The following is a 21,694-nucleotide window of genomic DNA, read 5'->3' on the forward strand; positions in this document are numbered from 1 at the left end:
ACAGGTGAGTGCTCCAAACATCTACTTTTATGCCCTCTTCTGACTCCAAAGAATTGGAGTTTTGCTTTGCTTTGCTCCAGTTATTAAAGGGGTTGAAGACAGCTTGTATTCTGCTGCTTTGAAAGAAGAAGTGAAATACATAGGAGTGAATTCCCCCAGTCAGAGAAGACCTCCAAAATGAGAGGTCCCAACTCTGGGGGGGGGAGAGTGCTAACCTTGGAATTTATGTTTAGGAGAAGATGAGCTGGGGAGTGTGGGGCAGGTTGGGGTTCTCAAGTTAATAGCAAAGCCTCAGATAGATGGATCTGGTGTATTTCAGGGTTTGCCTGCTGCAGGGCAGCGGGGCCCCTATCGTGACATTGCTGTGGCACCGCAGCGGCCATGCTCCTCTGCCACACGGGGACAGGCACCGGCTGCTCCATCCCAGGCAGCACACCACTCCATAAAAGCCAGTCCTCAGGAGGGGCAGGATGTCAGGATACGCCTCTGTCTCCATAATGACAAGATGGTGAGAACTGGCTGTGCAATACGACAGCAGCACAGTGACCCTGTGCCAGCGCTGGGCAGAAATAAAACCTCTGCTAGCATACGGTACCATGCTGCCTTCCCTTACTGCTTCCAGGAGCTCAGTAAGTGTGTCCAAATAACACTGCAGTATGTTTTCTTGATTACCAGATGCTTGGGGATGCTGCACCTGGCATGGAAATGCCTTCTCTTTTACTCCTCTCTTGAAAAGTGGAGGTGAAACCTCCTGTCATGGATCCTCACGTTGGAATCATCCCCAGGCAAACAAGCGTAGCCATAGCAGTGATTGGCATGGCTGGAGCATCCAGAAGTCAGTTTGATTGGCATACAGAAAAAAAGGTCATTAGTGCCAGCTAGTGCAGTGTCCTAATAATTGCACAGCAGATGTAGCTGGAGTAGTGTTTGCCTTGCATGGAAGGGATGTGTTCATCATGTGGAGGAGGGCAGTTTTCTTGCAAGTTGCAAAGGATGAAGTAAAAGCAAAGTCAAAGTTTTTATTAGCTAATGATAAACCAAATGTCGACCCTTGCCCATCATGAAGGAGGAGCAAATAGCTTCAGAAACAAGAATGGGGGAGAAGAAATTAATCAGGCACGGTAAAATTTAAGAATTACTGAAGCTGGAGAAAGGGATGCGTGTGTGTGCATCTCAAATCATGAAGGAAATAAGGGACAATTAACAACATTAGGCAGCCACCAGCCTGTCTGGCAGTGCTCAGTAGTCAGTCCGGAGGATGCCAGCCTGCCCTGACAGTAACCAGAAGTGACAACCTAGTCTGTCACCAGCCAGATTTCAGGCTACAAAAGGTAAGAGCAAGAGCCATATTTCTAAGAAGAGCTGCACTTCTTTGGGTTGTTTTAAGCATCAGTGCTAAATTCCTGCTGCTGTTGCTGCTGACAAGAATCAACGATGCACATTCTTGCTGTTGTTAAATTACTGGTATATTAATTGCTCTCTATTCTGGATGCTGCCGTTGCATTTTTCATGTGTGTTTATTGCCTTTTGTTGCTGCCTGCCAGAAATACTGTGGGCAGATCCAACGCCTGATGCTTTGTTTTAGTTGCCTGGCTACTGTAACGTTATATTAGCTTTTGCTGAGGTGTCACAGATGCTTTCTTGATGAGTGTCCAAACAAGAAAATATGTAGAAGATGCTGGTGAATGCTATGCTTGCCTAATTCTGCTGCTTTCACTAGCAATGCCACAGTATGCTAACTCTGCTTTGCTACTACAGACTAGCTGTAAAATAACATAGAAGGTAGACTGAAACCTTCAATTTATACAGGGGAATCATGGTCAATGCCAAAGGTAACATTATCTGTATCTTTGTGTGCAAGGGAACTCTTGGTGGAAGGAGATGCTGGGCAACTGCTTCACTGAATTGCAATGCATTCTTTTCTGGTAAACATTACAAAGCAAACTTATTTATCCTGTGATTCTAATGCCAGACTTTTGCCTTCCTCTCTCCCTGTGAAAAGCTCCAGCAGAGAGAGATTCAAATATCAAAACTTCATTGGGGTGTTGATTTCAAACGTCTTCCCTGCCAAAAGCTGAAAGTAACCAGTATTTCTTTTGCTCTCTGCATTTTCTGTTTATGCCTGCATAACTTTATCTCTTTACATCACCAGCACTTCTGACTAAATTGTTTTCTTGTACTCACAGTTTGAACCTCTTCTAAAATCTCTGAATAAGCTGCGTTTCCTTCCAGTCAGTCCAAATATATTTTGTCAGCAAATAAATAAAAAAATTACTTTTAACAGCTGTTTTACTTCCTTCTTTAATGTTATTGCAAGCCTTTTTCTTAACTACTCGTGCCTTTTGGCAGTTTACGGTGCATTAATATTAACAAGATGAGATACAGTTTTCTGTTTATATTAGCAGTCCTCTGTCTGTGAGATCTGGAGCAACCAGAATGCAGGATATCCTTTCTCATCGATTCATCAGGTTCATAATGTAAGATACAGTGATAAATGGCTATGTTGTCACTCTATGGGTGTACCGTCTGTTGCCATGGTGTGATCTACCGGTGTCATGTTGCTGAAATGACCAAAAAAAAAAAAAAAAAAAAACCAACAAACCAAAACCAAAGTTTGTAACTTGTCTGCTCTCTTTGGGGGTTCTGTGTGCGTGCATTCATGTATTGTGCCGTGTGGTTGGCATCTGTTGGCTGTATGGTGTACATACAGGATGGGGAGGGAGGGAGGGAGGGAGAGGAATCAGCAGCAGCCGTCTCAGTCAAGCGAGAGCTTTGACTTCTGTTCCTGATGTTTTTGTTTGTTCACTTTTCCAAACCGAGAAACCGTGTAAACAGCTCCGTTTGCACAGTTTCACCCCCACAACGTGTTGTGCTGCTCTTTCTGTGTTGACGTGTAGCCTGGCTGAGAAGCACACCCTGTTTGCAGAGGCACTTGCAGGGAATTAAAAGCAGCGTCGATGGTTGCTCTGAGGCTTCATCGCTTGTCACATCAGAGCAGAGTCACACGTGCTGTGCACATGAGAGCAAACCTTGTGATCCCTATAGCAGCCTGCTAAAGGATGACAGCCAGTAGTTCTGCGTAGTGTGTTAGAGGAGCTGCAGGTTTCTCCTAATTTCTCTCATATAACCACCTCCTAGGAGCATTTCTGCCAGAGAGGGGCCACTTTGGCTCCCGAGCTTTAGAAGCTTTTAAAAAGTAAGTACGCCATGAAGCTGCTTCCATTATTTCAAAAAGCAAAGATAAAACGACCTGAAAAATTTCTCTCACTTCTAGAAATGAAAACAAGCAAATAACGAGGATTTGGCTGTTCCACAGAACATTTAAAGTACTTACAGGGAGAAAATTATTAATTTTTCAACCAGAAGTGTTCTATCTATGTGAGCTCAAATTTATTGTTGTCATGGTGACTAATGCATGTTACCATAACCAGGCATGAGGCTTTAACAGGTGAAAAGTTATCACATGTGATCCTTGTTAAAATTAATACATTCAAGCACCTTAAAACCAAGGGATTTTGTTCTTGGTTTTGTGTTTTGGTGTTGTTTGGGGGGATTTTTTTATTATTGTTTGTAGCATGGAGAGTTTTCAACTTGAAACTTTTAGAAAAAATGAGGCAGGTGTTAGTTTTATAGAATTTGTTCTGAGAATATTTCTTACCTGTGACTGCCTCTTCAGCCAGGTTAATGTGAGTCAAATACAGAGCTCCCCTAATAGGATGAGATAGAAGAATGTGCAACAATGGTAAAACACTACTTAATATCAGTAATCAGCTTCTGTAGACTGTCTTTCATCAAGCACCTGACCCTTTCTGGGGCACTGAGTAGTGAATGCCCGTTTTCAGGGTCTTTAAAGCCTTTTATCTTAAAGCCTTTTACAGTAAACATTTCTCTGTAAAAGAGTTGAATCTTTACCACTCTGGCACCTGACTTGAGACTGTTTTCTGAATGTAGATACTTTATCTGCAAAATGTGGAGCTAAAATCTTCTTTCTCAAGGTGACTGAGGCCAGAGAGAGGAAAGGCACTGCTTAAGGGATGGGGAGGTTACGAAAAAAACACCAGCAGTAGAGAAAAAAACATGTGATAAATTGCACAGCTGTCTGATGAGCTGTAAAGTTAGATGAGGAATAAATTATCTCCTGCCTTTCAACTTCATCAGAGAAAAATCTCCATACGTATATTGTGTCATAAAAAATACATAAGCTTAAATGTTTGATTATTTCTTATAATTGCAAATTAAATATTCAAACCAGAAAATCCTTATCCTATCATATCTCTTTTTAAAAATTAAATCTAAAAATCATAGTTGGTCCTGCAATTTATTAACATTTCTATATGGTTTGAAAGAGTTTTAGGTGCTTATGAAGGTTCTGAAACTCATTTCATCACCCATGACTTCTTCTACACAAATTACTCTGATTTAGAACAACTACTAATTAATTTTTTTTTACATCAGTGTTGAGACTTCTTGTTTCAAGTCTTCTCTAGTTCAAAGATGTTTCTACCTATTTTACCTGAAGTTGATTGCCATCATTATATCCTAAATGTCAGAATTCCAATATTTGACTACACCCAGTTAGTTGAGAAGCTCCTTTTCTTCCTGTATAGGTTTCTAGTCCCGGATTTATGAAAGTATTTAGCTGTCTAAATCTTGTTTAAGAGCCTTTTGCCCCTTAAAAACAAAACAAAACAAAACAAAAACAAAAACAAAACAAAAAAAAACAAAAAAACAAAAAAAAAAAAAAAAAACACAAAAAAAAAACAAAAAAAAAACAAAAAAAAAAAACTGAACAAACCAGAAAATAAAATTGCATGGAGAATGTGTAATAGGAATTGCACTTCTAAGTATCTTCATAGATGTGGGCTTTGGAGACTACCCTGTTACAACTCAGTCAAAATAGGTACTGAATACTAGCCAAGAGTATGGTTTAAAAATCTAAAGAGTTTGGTGAGGAACAAAAGGAAAAGAAACCACAGCCACTTCTGCTGAATATTGAAAATCACTTATGATTACAGTTACAAAAGAAAATTCTGCTATTATATGTAACATCTTATTCCTCCATCATAATAAAATATGCCCATGATGTTTAGTTTTATGCAGCTTTTCTTAGTAGCTGCTAGCTCTGCAAGACTGTGATTTACATGAAAAGTCTTCAGGTGCAGTGGCCTGCTGTCAGGACCAGCAGAAATCCTCTATCTCTGTGGGCCCCTAATCTCAGCTGTGTTTTGTGTATAGATGATTCTAGGGACATGTACAGCAATTGCATCAATTCTGTTTTGTCTAATTTAAAAGGAGTGGGTACTTGGATGATTGTGTGATTGCTTTATCCATCGATAAAGCAATCAATGGATACAAATGAATGGTCTCCACACAATCCCTCTCTATGTGTCTTCTACACTAGTTTTATTAACCTGGTTGAAGATTATTTCTTATTGCCTCATGATTAACACTTCCTAGCTCCTTTATAAAACTGAACCAATATGAGAGGTAATCATTGTCCCTCTTGTTACTCTCTGTCATTTGCAGACAGAAACAATGCTGTTCTCCATATTTTTAATATCCTATCTTTCTTTTTTAATATCTTTCCTGTGAGTCAAACTGTAAACTGATATACTCATTTTACTCTTTATGTACCCTGTTTACTCTGTCAGTGCTGTCCCTTTTCTGCATGTGAGGAATGTCACCTGCAGAACAGAGCCACGGAAGGGTTTGGATCACTACCCTTATTCCATAGGAATTCTGCCCCTACCTCATGGCCATCCTGTGCTTCCTCAGTGGAAAGACCAATGGATAAAAGATGTGCTTTTATGGCTTCTCTATCCTGGATTTACTCCTCTTGCACCATAATAAACTTTTACTAAATGGGTAGGATGTACCTTCTGAGATCTGCTTCCTTACACAGAACATGCAGGAGTCTGTCTTAGGAAAAAAAAAAAAAAAAAAAAAAAAGGACTGTTTCAAGTGGTCTGTTAACAATGGCCTTGAACAGTTAATAAGAGGCAGCTGAGCAACGCTGTGAGAATTTGTGATGCGTGCAATCCATCTTCTCTTGTGGTGAAATACAAACTCCACTAATAAGGATGCAGATCCTTAGCCCTCATAATATGATTGAAACCTTATTTTAGAAGGAGAATTGCTTCTTAAAAGAAATCAAATTCCCACTTCAGATTAATTATGATGAAGGGCTTTATACATTAGTGGTCAGAAGGATTCATTTCTGTGGATACCAAGTGCCAAAAATTGAAGCAATTGCTGCTTTCCTTTCAAAATTTGAGGTTGAAGTCATATATCCACAGCACACAGGCAACTTAACTAGGCAAAACAGAAATTATAATACTCTACAATTTGTAGGTGTGCTAATAGGGCCAATATTAGCTAAGTTCAACTTGTTTCATTATATTCACTTGCTTGAAGTTACCATATTGGCAGTGTAATGTTGATGCTTCCAGATTTATATCTTGCTTTTCGTTGCAGAGTTGTGCAAATGTGTGTCATTTCATTCTTTTGTGACACATGAAAATGATGTACTTGTTTTGTTTACCCTGTTCTGATTTAATTAGTAGAATGTGAGAGTTTGCCAGACTTGCATGTCTTCAATATGAATTTTTTCATGTGTTTTTGATGCTTAACTTCTTGTTTTAAAAGTCTTAACTTCTAGCCATACTCTGTGTGAAATGCTGATGGCAATTCCTTGCCTGTTTCAACAAATATTTTAGCAGAATGGCATACACATAGAAAATACACTGAGATAAGTGCAGGTAAAGAAAGAAGTAGCATAATCCAAATTGAAATATTCATGTAGGAGAGGGTAAAATAGTTTGAGAGAGAACCTGCATGAGAGGAGGGAGGATCAGGAATGAGAAAACTGATGCCCAAAAGACAAAGAGGGAAGGAGAGTGGAATTTAGAGACAGATGAAACCAGACAGGGTAGGGGTGAAGTGGGGCTGATGACAGAGAGCATGTGAAGAGGAGAAGGACTCCATCCATGGGTCATTTTCAGTTTGGCAGCATCCCTAGGGTCGAGGATTCGGGCAATGTGAGCACCTGTGAGCCAAAAGTAGGAGAGATGACAGTTAAAACAATAAATAACTTAAATTTTTTTTTTTTTTTTTTTTTTTTTTTTTTTTGTGAGCCTGAAAGGTGGGAGAGCCCCTAAGGGGGTCCAATAAAGCCATGTCTGAAAATACACAATGGCACTTGAGACCCAAACCAACACTGCTGTGCTGGGGGCATTCCTGTACTGATGCCTGTGCTGGTTCTTTTTGGAAGGAGGCAGAGTGTCCTGCAAAGGGTTCTGGCAGACAGTTGCAGTTCTCTCCATGTTCTCTGAAGGCTTTGAAGAAAACAGGGGAATGACAGCTCAGGAAGGCAATCACCTCTATCAGTGAGAATGGTGAATGTGGAAGGGCAGTGTCAGTAACTATACAATGAGACATCAAGAGAAGGTGATCAAAGTAAATATTCATAAAGAGATTTAAGTATGCCTCATATATATGAAGAATGTATAATAAGTCTTCAGTTCAAAGCAAACTCTCAGTTATTTAGCCAGTTAGTAAAGTTAGTTATCAGTTATGTGTGCTGGATAATGGAAGAGTTATTAACTGTGTAGAAAAGCTTGTAAAGCACACAGCGGAATTTGTGGATGGCATTTTTGTGCATCTCGTGATTTTTTCTCAAGAGCTCTCATCCTCATGTATGTATTGTAAACAGTTATTTTTAAGGAACATTTCCAGTGCCTAATTATTTTATTCTCAGAGAAAATAGATTCAATTAAAGCCTCATTAAACACTACAGTAGATGATTTTGGATTATAAATTAAATCATGAAATATATTGTAGCAGTTTTATTCCCTTCTTTTAGTAACATGGCTCTATGTGTAGAAAATACATTACTGTGAATTGAGCACAGCATTGGAAGGGTACTTTATCACGAATTCGTCTGCAACTTCTCTTATATCTGCCATAACTGTGATTTTCAGACAGGAGACTGGGGAGAGCCTTCAATTACCTTGCGACCTCCAAATGAAGCCACAGCATCAACACCTGTGCAATATTGGCAACATCATCCAGAGAAACTCATCTTCCAGTCATGCGATTATAAGGCATTTGTAAGTGTTGATAAATTAAGTGGTTTGGTTTGGGGTAGATGTATTAATCTTAGATTTTGATGGACTATTGGTTTTTTTTCATTTACAATCTTTTTCTCTGACTTTTAACGACAAACACCGTAATTGTAATAAATGAGGAAGAAGGGTGCACAGTATTTTTTGCTATGACTTTTGTGATATATTGTAGTCCATGTAGCCATCATGAGTGTTAGAGAAATGGCACTGAATAAGTGACTAATTGTTGTGGAAGTCTGGTAGTGAGAGAAAAGAAAACACTGCTACTTCTCAGCTGCCACAAATCCCTGTCTGGTCCTTATGGAAAAACAGTAAAATGTAATATTGGATCCCCACACCTACCTTAATGCTGTGGGCTTAGTGATTAAAATAAATATTGCCTTGCCTGAATTTTTTACACACTTGTTTTTGGGGGAGGGAGCTAGGGACGATGGAGATCAGGGTCCTGAATCAGTTTTCCATCCATAAGAAAAAGGCACAATCAGACCTCTCCCAAGCTGATGTCTACTTGAAGTACTGGTAGCAGTCCTTTCCTTCAAGGCAGGCAGTATTTATTTTCACCTCCTGATATCTGTAGCTGATTCCCACTTCCCATCCCTGGAGAAGCAGAGCTTTCCTCTACAGCTAAAGACAATTAGTGTTTTCTGACTGTTGTAAAGGCACATGAAGGAGAGAAAGGTCTCCTGAAGTATACAAAGTCATATTCAAAGGCTTTGGATTTTTAAATGAAAAACGCTTTTCTGAAGCCTTGAGATCCCTGTCAACAGGGCAGGGGGGGCTGGTGCTTCTCGGGATCTGAAGATGGGCCTCAGTCTACCTGTTTCAATTTTTTACATTTCCCCTTCCTGCTTTACAGGAAAGCACTCTTAGTGGTGCTGAAGGTGCTTCCCAGACCACTGTGTCCTCATTAGAGGACAGGGTGACTTATTTCACAAAGGACTGGAGCTCAGTAGCTGTAGTTACTTTAGCATAATAGCTGGGGCTTAACCACTTGTCCAGGCTATGGGGTTTAGTCCCTCTTCACTTGAAGGAGCTTGGAGCCTTAGTGCTTTTTTGGGTAATGCTCTGTTCACCAAACACTGGAGCAGTTGGGGGCAGAGCTGGAGGCTGCTGGACCTGATTTAAAGCCTATGTGGAAAGGTAGGAATTAAAGACTAAGTGCATGTGCCTGGCTCCCACAGAGGATGGGCAGAAGGGGTGTTATGAGCCTTTCTCAGTGGGGCACATCTGTGTCTTCCATGAGACCTTTATGGGGTAGAAATTGCCATGGGTGCATTCATTCTCCTTGGAAAGTAACTAGAACTTCTGCCTTCTTCAGCAAGTCAAGGTCCAGCTTCCCTGCTCTTAATCTTGCTCTTCTCCTATTCTGCAACTCAAATTGAAAAGAAAGCTTAGTGACTTCTAATTCTTTAAATATTTTTCACAGTTTTCAGTAAAGTGAGCAGGTTTCTTTCAAGAGTACCTCATCTCATTACTTGATCCAGCAGTAAATTCATAATCAGATGTAGTCCTTGTAGCAGATTGGAAGGCTTGTGGATCATTAAATGAAGTTGGAATGCCCAGGAATATCCAAATTACTGTTGATTAAGGAATCACCAAATCAAAATGCCCAAGTTATTGTTGGTTAAGGAAACATATTCCTTTCCTAAGGACTGTGCATTACTGCACTTGTCTCAGCTCCCTGAGCTGTAATAACTTCAGCCTTACGGGGGAAAACCCTGGCTTGGAGGCTATGACAGGGGCAGCATTCAATGCCTGTCACATCACTCAAATGGCACCCAACAATTCAACTGCACGGCTCCCACGTGCTCTGGGTCTTAGAGAAGGCACAGGTACAGAAAGTCAGAGGATAACAAAATCACCTCCTAGAATTTCAGATTTTTTATGACAACTAAATTGGGCAGTACGTCCGTGATTTGCTTCTCTATTCCACAGCCCACCCTGGGAAGCATTTTGGAATGCCTGCAGCTGAGGGTTTTTGCTGCCTGGCTCTTCTGTTTCTTCTTCTTGTTCTGCCAAGAGCTCTAAAGCACTGCCTTTTTTTCCCTGATGCCTGACCAACTAGTAGCTTTCCAGGAAATACCAATTTGTTGTGCCACAGTCTATTAAAAAAAATGTTAAAAAATTGCATCCTTCCCAGAGAAGGCTAAGGGTACCACATATATCAGGCAGCAGAATCCAAAGAAAGATAAAGTTCAACTCAGTACACTTCTGTTTAGTTTTCTAATTTCAGAGCTTGCTTTAAATTTGTTGTCTTCTGCAAGGGCAATAGCAAGCCGTCCCATCAAATTAATGCCCAAGGCCCTATTCACGTCACCATCAAGCCCCCAGCTGGACTTGCAGCTGCTTGGTTTATGAATCTTTCACATCTGCAGTCCTCTAGGAATGCCCTTCATTCGTTCCTTTCTGCTTGTGTTTTTCTGGTAGTGTTGGTGTTGCTCACCCTTCCATTTATAGTGCCCCGTAAAGTGTTTCTCACTAATTACTGTGTTGGCTACCGTCTGCACTGAAATATTTATGCATTTTCTTGCAGGTCAGAGACTCCTGCTGTACACAGTGTGAAGTGAAGGCTTTAAAGAAAATATCTCAGTTTAGGTCAAGACACCAGAGAGTTGCACCACTACACTTTCTGTTCAGTTCCAATTTATTCTAGCTGTACCTGAACTTATTTTTTAAGGTCCTTGTTTAAGGTGAACCCAGAGGACTATCTGGTTTGGTCAGCTTAGGTTATTTTCAAGGGGACTGAGTGTGATAGAATGAGTCAGGCAGCCCTGCTGGGCTGCTGCAGCATCTCCTGGGAAGAGGTACTTGCCTGTGGCCTTTTCTCTCCTCCTGCAGCTCACCTACCCCATTTTCACCATGGCCTGGCTTCTCTTCAGCCCCTGTGTCACACACTTAGGACCAAAGACTTAAGAGAAGCCACAGCTTTGCACTGCAGTGAGAATGCCAAGCGAGGCATCTCTGTTCTTGGGGAGAAGACAGAGCAGCTTGTTGTCCCCTTTCCCTGGTTAAGCCAGACTCACGTGTGCCACGATACAGAAATACAGATCTGTGCACATCCACAAATGCAAATGCCCATAGTGTCTGTGGGAGGAATGCAGATCGTGGCTCACTCTCTCAGTCCTCTTAGCAGTAACAAGACCTCTTGCTGCTAGGCAGGAACAGCAGGGATGATGCAGCCAGCTCCTTCCCTGGAGGAGCAGTGTCCTTCAGACATGGTGTAGAGAGGTACTGAGACCCCAGAGGAACAAGTCAAGAGGAGCAGAGCCCGCTGTCAGGGTGCAGGGGGCATCAAACTGCACATGGCAGCGAGTGACATAGTGAGGAAGGGGCAGGTGGGAAAGGGAACACATCAGTGAGTTACTTACTTGCTGCCTTGAGAACCCTCAGGGATGCACAGGCTCCTCTGAGAGCATGGTGGCTTTCAGCCAGCTGAGCCAGGACCCAGCATCAGCACCACACTGCTCCTCTCCCCTGGCCACCCTTCAGATTCAGTGTAGGCTTCAAATAATAGTTCAGGGCCGGCCTTTTTTTAGGAAAAAAATAATGGTTTAAACTAGTTTTTTTGTTTGGATTTATTTCCTCTGTTTGGCAGCATCAGCTTCTTCTATTTGCACATAAATTAGTTACAGAGGGAGTACACAGAGGTTAACGTCGCTGCTGCCCTTCACGTCCACGTGACTGCACAGGGAGCATTATGAGCATGGCAGATGGCAGCTAAAAAAAAAGCTGATTTTCCATTTTTTAATCAAATGGCATTTTTAAGATAGAATATGTAGTGTTTGCTTGTTGTTTGAATGACTGAGGTGATAAGCTAAAAGACTTTCAGATACAGATTCAGAGGGCTCTGATTCATTACACTTGTTGCTGTGCGTTCCTTCTTTCATCGGGTGATTAACACTGATTTAAATGGTTTATGAGACATCTGCAGAGTGAAAAAGAAACCCTCTAAGGATGTATATTAAGTTGACTGCTACCACGATGAGGTTTTTTAGGAATTTTTAGTACATTTCTGCAGATGTTTGGCTGTTCTGTAATTTTAGTTAATTTAAGTTTAATGGATTTTTATTTTAGTATTTAGGTTCTATGCTGGTAAAAGAGTTAAGAGGAACAGAGTCAACACAGGATGCATGTGCAAAGATGAGGGTAAGTTAATAAATTTATTCCTTTCTCTATGATTGTATTATTAAATAATTTACTTGTGCTGAGCCTTTCTTACTTTTACCAGTACTCTGTTACCTCTTTTCTATTGCCCTTTCATTTACACTGACATTCAGTAGAAAGTCTGTAAAAATTAAGATGGAATCTTAATTTTTATAATTTTAATGTTACTAATAATTCTTATCTTAATTTCAAGTAATACCAAAACTAAAAGGTAGATTTAATTTTCCATGTTGTAGGTAAACAAAAAAAAAAAAAAAAAAAGCAAATGCATACTTTATGTTTTCTGGTGCATCTTTTAAGTTTGTTTCAAAGTACTTTTCATACACTTTAAATGTGCCCTTATCACTTTGCCTTTATAAACTGAATTTATAGGTTGCATATGATAATCTAGATTGAATTTACTATGTAAAAGTATGTACTAGTAAATACAATAACGTGTTCCCAAAGCCATTGCTTTTTTGCTTAGGGTCTAGTCCTACAGTCATGTAATACTGTGGATGCTCAGACAAGTATTCCCATTTATTATGAGTGAGTTACACAGTTATTGGTTGAAGGAGGAAAAGGGAACTAATTCAGCTACACACAATGGCGGAAAACCAGTTAGGTTTCCTTCAAACTGGTAAGGATGTGTTTCCCTGTGGTTCTTTGGCTTGATACAGGTTTGTAGAAACTTAGAGTGAGGCTCAGGCTTTCTCCAAGGAACATCCCACTGTTGGAAACCCATCACAAGCCATGGGCCAGCTACATGATTTGTTCCCACTTGTAGTTGTAATAAGAACACACCTGTTCATAGAGGTGACAAACATATCATGGTCTGGCATGAATAATTGTTAAAGAATATAATTGTTTGGTCTACCAACACTGTAAATTCACACAGATGAAAATCCTTAAACAATGAAACCCTTAATCCTGTGGACTGTAAGTCTTTTCTGCAAGATGGCTCTGAGCACTGGATGTGGCATTTGGATCAATTAAAGAGCTGGAAGATGTGTAAAATTCATGCAATCAGACAACCATTTCCTATTGGTTCCATATCTGCAGCACACAGACTTCTGTACAATCTGTTTTAGCTAAGGGCAGGCAGCAATTCTTGCCTACTAGATTGCCTGAAGATGTTTGGTTTTTCAGCTAATTACATGCTAATCATTCTTCCTTTCCTGGGCTTAAACTCCTCCAAAAAAAAAAAAACCAAAAAACCCAAGAACTTGACACAGTGGGATCTGCAGTCATATGCACATGTTCTGGGGAATTAATGGAGGCTGCAATCGTATCAGCTTCCAGTCCAGTTTTCAAACTGTCAGACTTAGAAGTTTCATTTTTTAGGCATGTGCTGATGCAGATCTTCGGACAGAATCTGACACCTAGCAGCATTTGACATCTGCAGTAACTTATTTGACTGAACTAGGAAGATTAACATCAAAAAAAGTCACTCTAAATAATTTATAACCATTTAAATATTTTTTTTTAATAATACAGTTGGCAAATATACCTGAAATATACCTGAAAAAATTAACTGAAAATAAATTTTATTTAAAATACTATTTTTCTATAAAAATAATGGAGTTTCACTAGTAGTGTATAGTGCCATACAGGGCATTTATATAATACAGTGATGATGTTTACATAGATTTACTTTTTTACATTCTCTTTTGAAACCATTGTGCTGTGAGAATGCTTATTTTCTGGTTTGAGGGTTTTTTGTTGTGAAGAGGTTTGATTAAAAGTTTTTAATCAGAATTTCACCTATTCTTTAAGTCCTTTTAATCATATTCAAATTGGAAAAAAAAAATATTGACTTAATGAGAAAAGATCATTATTTTAGCATAATTTTCCCAGTAAGATAAATTTGTGTTTTCCCAAAACTTTCTTCCTCTGATTGTTTTCTGAAAGTTGGTGTCTAATAGCTGGGAGTCCAGGTTGTCCTAAGTCATCCTGAAGTTTTGCTGATACGTTCATTATTTAAGTATCACTGGGTTGTCATTGAATATGTGCACTCTTTAATGGTTGTATTTTATTTTAAATATACTGAAAGGGATATTTCATTTACAAGAAAGAAGTGAAAAGGTAGATATATTAGTTGACTGCTTCTCAGGCAATTAATTCTGTCTGCTTGTCCAGTGTCTTTAGAATCTGTAAGACTATTTACAGTGTTGTACTACTGTGGTAAAGCAACATCTTTTAATGTTAGTAACATTTTTTTTCCATTTATATATTTCAAATCTGTAATGTGTTGCAATCTGAAACATGCTGGGGGGCAGGACCTCACGTGTAGCCTTTTACCATGTCAAGGTTCTTCCTGACAGTATTTAATCTTTCTGGAGTCAGCAACATAAAGATTTTTGTGGAAAGTGGATGAAAATTAGGTACCTCATTTTTACATCAATGTAGCTTCAGCTTCTCCATCTTTTACCTAGTGCTGCTCAAAAAAAGTGTTGGTATTCACTGGGTAACTTCCTGTCAGCAGATGCACAAGGATGAAAAAGCCTATCAGTGAAAAAAGTATCTTGATCTTCCTTAATCATTCCTAGATATGGAGAAGCAACAAAAATGACATGTTTGCTGACAGCAGATCCCTCCCTGCTAGTTGGGGATGCTTCCTGTACTTTCATTTATTGCAACTGATGGCTTTGGTCCTCAAGGGAAGTTTCATGCAGATATCGCTCGCTTCTCTCCAGAGGGGTTTACAGCAGCCTCCTTCTCTTACAGCTGAAGAATGGAGATTCTAAATCTTTAAAAAAAAAATAAAATAAAATAAAATAAATTTAAAAACCAAAAGCGAGGAACCTCTGTCTAAATAACTCTTCTCGTCTCCTCTGTGCTTCTCAACATTGTGCAGCAGTGTGCTCCAGCGGGGCAGATGATGGATTTGTTCAGGGAAAATCTTGCAGATGCAATAGATCGAGCTCAGCATGGGGGTCAAGGTTATACATGCTTTTTGTTCCCACCCAAATGGCAAATTTATGGATACCTGGCAAGAACTATACTGATTAGAGGGATTATACTTTATTTTTCCATTCACATGTTTGCACTCCAAGGATGGATTTATATTTTATGGTTTCCTATTTGTTTCCAGCTATTTTCTCTCCCAAACTCCCTCTGCAGTTGGCAGCACTGCCTCCTTATCTCCATTCCCCACCTGCTGTAAACTGACCTTTGCTACTTGGAGATTAAATCTTGGTGTCCTGGCCAGAATAGATTTATTAGTTATATTTGAGAGATGGTTTCAGGAACTTCAGAGCTTTCATCTTCCTCAGTGTGGAATAGGAAATATTGCAAGTTGAGTTTTCAATCAGATGACTGCCTTTACTTCAAATCACTAGAGGAACACAAAGCAAGAATAAAATCTGCTTACATCAAAATAAAGGAAAGGAATAAAGTTTAATTCGAGCTAGGAGGAGACTTGTTCTCTACAATAGACTCCATTTGGCATTTACACATCTGAATTCCTTGGCCAGGTATGAAGGGGAAGGTTTTATACTTACTGGCATGAGCACAGCAGCAAGGTAGATGCTTTCCTTACAGTAATGTTAAATCACTAGTGCTGCATACATCAATTGCACAGTCTGAACCAATCAGATATTTACTGCAGCAGTAGGGAGCTTAGAATTTGTTCTTGAATCCTGCCACCTTCTTGAACATAACGTGTCTCTCTTAAAGGTTTTTGTGTTAGAAAAGAGGTTCTTACATTTTGAGTCAAAGTTCTGGGGAACCAGCAACATAGATCTATTCACAAAGCATATTTTAAGATATCTTGCTGACCAAGATATCTTGCTTGAAGACCAAAAAAGTCAAAATTGAAATTGCTACAAAATCTGCTTCTCTTATCTCTGGAGACGAAGATAAAGATGAAGCAGAGTTGATTATTTCACTGAAAATAGGAAGAGTCTGGGACATGTCTTCCTCATTTTTCTGTACCTAAAAAAGGAGGGCCTCGATATAGAGGGCAGTCTCTTTCTTTCTGGTAAACCCTTTCTATTTTTCAATCTCCATTTCATTAATCCCCCGAAAGTAGAAATTATCTCCATAGGTTTCCTCAAAAAACTAGCCGGACAAATATCAAGTCAGGATCAAGCACTGGATTTGAGAACTTAGACTCTTCAGTCTCTGTTCTTTTGGGACTTCTAGCTCTGTCTTTCTCGCACGGAAAAAAATAATTGGTGGGAGGTCTTAAAGATGTTCCGTCCTTATGCACATCCACATGATGCCATCTGTCCTTGAACTCAGTGACTGAAAGCAATCGAAGGTGCAGGTGGGATGTGCTGTCCTTTCATCAGCAGATGAGTGTGTACAGATATTGCAAATGCAAAAGCCTCTCATTCTCAAGTAGATGAGCTGCAGGTGCATCCCTGGTGCAGTGTTCATATTGATGATGTAGCTTGGAGGCATCCAGTAATTGTAGAGAAGTAAACAGTCCTGTACCACAGGAATTACAAATGCTATCTTATTCCAAGAGGTACTGAATTATGTTATTGATGCCTTTTTAAGCCATTTGGACTGAGGGAAGTTAGTTTAGACAGAGTATGTTTTCAAAACTGGCTTCAAAACTGATGGGTCAAATGTGAACTTATACTTTTGATTTCAGTTTCACCTCATGCATGATATTGTCAAAGTGACTCACTCAAAAGGAACTGTTCAATGAGGCTTTGTAAGTCTTAGATAAGTTACAGAGTTATGGGTATGATAGCAAGTGGTACCAGTATGTATTCTGAAATGTGTGGTTTGATGCCATTTGGTATGAATAGGTGCTACCAGTATGAGAAAATGTTCACATTCTTTTATTGAGGTGGATTCCAGTACGTGACTGAATAGTGAAATTGCCATATACAGTCTTCAGATAGCTATTAAAAAACAATACAGGACAGAATTAGCAGATCCATTTGTAAAAGTAAAAAGCCAAGATGGAATCTTAGGATTTTACAGGCTCATAAACCTGTACTCAATATTTATGTATGGAATTGTTAGTGACTTGGCATAGCTGAATAATGTCTTTTTACTGTGTATTTGCAAGATGAAGTATAATTATGTATGCAGTAAAACCTAAAATTGAACATGGTTTCATTTTGGTCACTCTCTGAAAGCTGAGTAATCCAGTTATAAGTATATATATATATATATATATATACACATGAAAGTGGTCAATGTGGCAAAGCAGAAATACCAGAGTATCCCATTTCATCTTGGCAGGAATAATAAAATGAGATGAAAGCATTTAGAGAGTGGGCTGGATTACACCATGTGCTATAGTATATCAAGTGAATGTGTGAGCACCTTACTCAGACACCATTCTGTGTGTGGTCCTGAATTTCTTCCTAAGCTGCTTTGTGTCTATGTGTGCATGTGCACAGAGATACCATGTTTTGTGCACTGCAGGAGTATTCAAAAGTGGTGGATTAGTGCTCTCAGTTCTGCACAGAACAAGCTATTACAGTACAATGCTGTCTTGAAAAGATTAAAGGCTCTTTTGGTTTTAAGTTTCGTGTGTGCATGTATTGTCTTTTTAAAAATAAACAGCTGGTTTATACTGCTTTATTTCTAGAACAAAGGCCTTTGTGTCTTAATCATTCATTATCTTGATTTGTTAGATACTCTGGCTGGGTGTATCTCAAAGTATTTGGAGTTTAGTTTATATTCTAAATAAATGTCTAGTAGTTCTATACATCCTTTAACTCAAAATCAATATACTGGTGTAAATGCATTACTCAAGACAATTTGTAGTACTATACTTTGGAACTCTATGAAGAGTCTGCTTCTGAGTATCGTGTTTCTTTCAGTGCAACTAAAGAAAATTCATAAGCAAGATCAGAAGCAAGCTTGCATTCTCATTTTTTCTCTCTCTGGCACTACTGCTCTTGCATCCCTTTATGACCAGTTTATAAAGGAGGAATTGGGAGCAGCTCTGTCCAAACTGTACAGGTTTTTGGCACTGTCCTGCATAACAGCAATGGGTTTGATGCAAACTCAGAAGCACCTTAAATCCAGACTTGTATTGTAAGAGCAAGCATTGGCATAACTAGACATTTTTGGAAGAGGTGCCTTCCACACTCTTCCACAGGTCTGATCTCCATTTTGAGTGCTGAGGACATGAAGCAGCTTCATTGCAGCAGCTGCTTCAAAATACAGGAGAGGCTTCTGCTCCTGGTATTTATTATTCTGAAGAAAAAGAGGCTGCACGCTTTTATGGAGTCTGAGGAAACTGAAGAAACGTCACATTAGATTTCAGTGCTTTCTTCCATCTTCCTGTATCTGCAGTCAAACCTGAGTTGTGGTTCTTACACATGGCTGCTTCCAGACAGTCATCTACCTGTCCAGTAGGAAGCATTTCAGAAGTGTGACTGAAGTTTGATCTCTGGCACACAGGCTCTGCAGCGTTACAACTTCTGACTGCAGGAGCAGTGCACCTGAGGAGACAGGGCATGCACATCTGTCCTTATGTGGGTGTTCAGAGACTGGCAGTGGCAAAGAGCCTAGAATATGCTTGCTGTTCATCCAGATGATTCTCCTGTAGAAGGGTATTAAAACTAAGAGCAAAGTTACTGTCACAAACTATGGAGTTCGTAGGAACTGTGACCAGTTCCAGGCTAGTGAGCACTTGCCCAGAGACAGAGTCCTGTCACTATGATTGCTTCTACATGAGAGAAAATCTAATCCTGCTACCATGGTATGAACATGCCTTGGAGCACCAGACCATATGTCAACATGCACATGACATCCAATGGCAGCCTTCAGCTGTGGCTCCTACAACTTTGGCTCAGGTCCATATGCTTCCCATAGAGGCACCAGATGGACAAGAATATTTTGTCCTCTCATCATGTCCTCACAGGGCTGATACAGGGGCTAGAACCTGAGACGACCAAGGAAAGGGAATACTGACTCCTGTATTCCAGTTCTTCTCTGATTCTGAGCACAGGCAGAGATGCCCACTTGGCCTGCTCTAAGGTGTGAAATGTCTTACTGTGAAAGCTGTGGGACTTTATATCAACATCTGAGAATCTAGAGCCAAAGCAGTTACAGTGCCTGAGCGAATGATACTCATATTGTATCTCTGAAAACTCATGTCATGAATCCTGGCAGCCACTCCTCCATTAAAAAGAAAGGAACAAGAAGCAAGTAGTGCAAGCTCACCATGACAACTCAGAACTGTGGAAGTCTGGAAACTGCGTGGAAATAGTAATTATACAGTGGACTTCAGTTACTCTGTCAGTGGGAGTTGAGAAGGAGGGGGGAATAGAGCTGTGTCTTTTTCATTACAGCACTGTCATAACAACCAGTGATGTTATTCCACTGCCCAAATGTTTGTTGCAGTGGGGATATGAATGTAAAAGTGTTTCCCAAAATCATGTTTCTACACTGGTCTCTACAGAATGGCTTCCCACAAATCCTGGGGTTTGTATGATTTGCAATGTGATAAGGGACATCCACTGCTCCTTACCAGCTGAGACAGTTTGGCTTAAGAAATTACAAATGTCCATCAGTCTCTGATTCACTTCCCCATTTGCCAGATGTAATTTAATATTATCTCGAGGAGGTATTTCACTCAGATACAGTCTTCTGGCAGATCACAGCCTTGATTAAATACTAAAGATCAGGTCTGCTCTAGATGAACCCAGGTGAATGCAGAGCAGATAAGGAAGTTGATTAAATTACAAACTCCTGGTTTAGATCAAAGAAGACTCTCAGGTGGCTAATACAACACGGCCTTGCCAACAGGAAGCTTCACCTTTATGGCAGATAAAAGATAGTACAAATTAGACTAGAAAGCTGAAATAAATTAACTTAGTAGCTGTGTTTGTATAGCGCGTTGGAGAAGAAGAGGAATTTTGCTGCTAAGGAGGTGATGAAGGAGATAATTACAATAATCAAAATGGGAGACAAAGAGCTCCTGCATGTAGCTGTCGGGATAGAAAGAAAGGACAAAAGTTGGATGATTGCTGGGTTGCCAGATGACTAAAGTGATGTTGTCATATTTGCGAACATTTTGTCTGGATATGAGCATATGTGGGGTGTATTGCTTGTTATTCTGATAGGTGAGGTGTGTGTACTGCTGCTTCTGTACAGTGACTGTCGTGCTTTCTGTGCATTGAAATTGAATCTTATGAAAAGACTTATTTGACATCTCTCACAGAGACATGTATACACATACACACAGGTATGTACTTGCTCTGCTTTAGGCAGGGATACTGCTTCTTTCTCTACTCAGTTCAGAGACAGGCAAATCAGCTTAGTGTCTTCCTTCAGATATTTTCAGATTCTTCAGGATGTTTTAAGCTTTCCTTTTTAAAAGTGCTTGACCTTCTGGGTGAAAGATGCTTTCTCCAGGATAAACTGACACTTGATTGTCATCTTGAGTCTCTTGCCATTTGATACTGAGAGATGCAACAGTGCTCTCCATTATAGGGATTGGTGGGGCTCTCCTTAAGACTTTAATTAGAGGTTTCAGCCTTCATGGCATGGGACAGTAATTGCAGAATATAGCTGGATCTGTAGCTTTGAATTTCTTGCTGGCGAAAGTGGAATCTCTTTTGATTCTGGAATGAAGGAGGTCTGATAAGGACTTGATTATATGCTTTTTTTTCTATTCAGCTTTTGTTTGTTTTAGTGATAGCATCACCTATTTTTCAAACAGATTTTTTTTTCAAATACAGTCTGCGTTTTCAAGCTACTTTATTTTTATTGAAGAATACAAACCCAACACTCTTACGCTTATTCAGATGCTCTACTCATCTTTCTAAGTGCCAAATCTAGACCTTTCAATGTGTTTGCACTCCCATTCCACGTGCTGGTATTTTTTCATCTTTAACCATAGCTGCACTTACTCTTTCCTCTCAAGAACATGTTTGCTTGATCTCTATGACTGTTTGCAGATACTACTAGGAGTGAGTGTTCCCTGAGCTTTATCTGCATTATTCATCTATATTAGTTTTGTATAGAATAGTCCTGATGGTCATTGCCCTTCACTAAAGAAGAATTCAAATTAGCTACCAACTTTTAGACCATTTGGGGGAGGGTTGGTTTTTTTTTTTCTTTTTTTAGTAAATTTAATCTCTAAACTAATCAACAGGTTTTCTGCAGAGAACTCAAATCCATCCCAGATATTTGCACAATCTGTTCGGCAGGAAATATCATTGCTGTGTGCATCACATTGAAGGCACGAAGAAGTAGATTAGCATAAAAGAAAAAAAAAAAACAGCATTATTGAAAGGCATGAACTGTAGGTAGGAGGAACTGGCACTGAGGAAGTGGAGAATAAGCCTCCATGGTAATTCACATGTAAAGCAGCTTCCAATGGCAGCTGCACTTGAGGAAGCTCAGAGGGTCAGACGTGAGGAGATAAAGCATTGGACTGAGAGAGTGACTGGCAGGGCTTAAGGGCTGCAGGGAGAGCTCATGTCACCAATGCAACTGCAAGA

The 21,694-nt window shown here is 39.8% G+C and overlaps 1 protein-coding gene across 5 annotated transcripts in view; it reads left to right on the forward strand.

The window, feature by feature from the left end:
- Positions 1–21,694, forward strand: part of ANKS1B (ankyrin repeat and sterile alpha motif domain containing 1B) — a 414,385-nt gene that overhangs the window by 375,755 nt on the left and 16,936 nt on the right. For 2 of the 5 annotated variants that reach the window (XM_071764199.1, XM_071764221.1), the window contains 3 exons: positions 2,403–2,477; positions 7,980–8,108; positions 12,198–12,269. In XM_071764199.1, the coding sequence (XP_071620300.1) occupies positions 2,403–2,477; positions 7,980–8,108; positions 12,198–12,269 (276 nt within the window). The remainder of the gene's footprint in view (positions 1–2,402; positions 2,478–7,979; positions 8,109–12,197; positions 12,270–21,694) is intronic. The other 3 variants (XM_071764216.1, XM_071764227.1, XM_071764208.1) reach the window with 2 other exon arrangements.

Source organism: Heliangelus exortis, chromosome 1 (assembly GCF_036169615.1).
Source record: "Heliangelus exortis chromosome 1, bHelExo1.hap1, whole genome shotgun sequence".
In the NCBI taxonomy this organism is placed as follows: Eukaryota; Metazoa; Chordata; class Aves; order Apodiformes; family Trochilidae; genus Heliangelus; species Heliangelus exortis.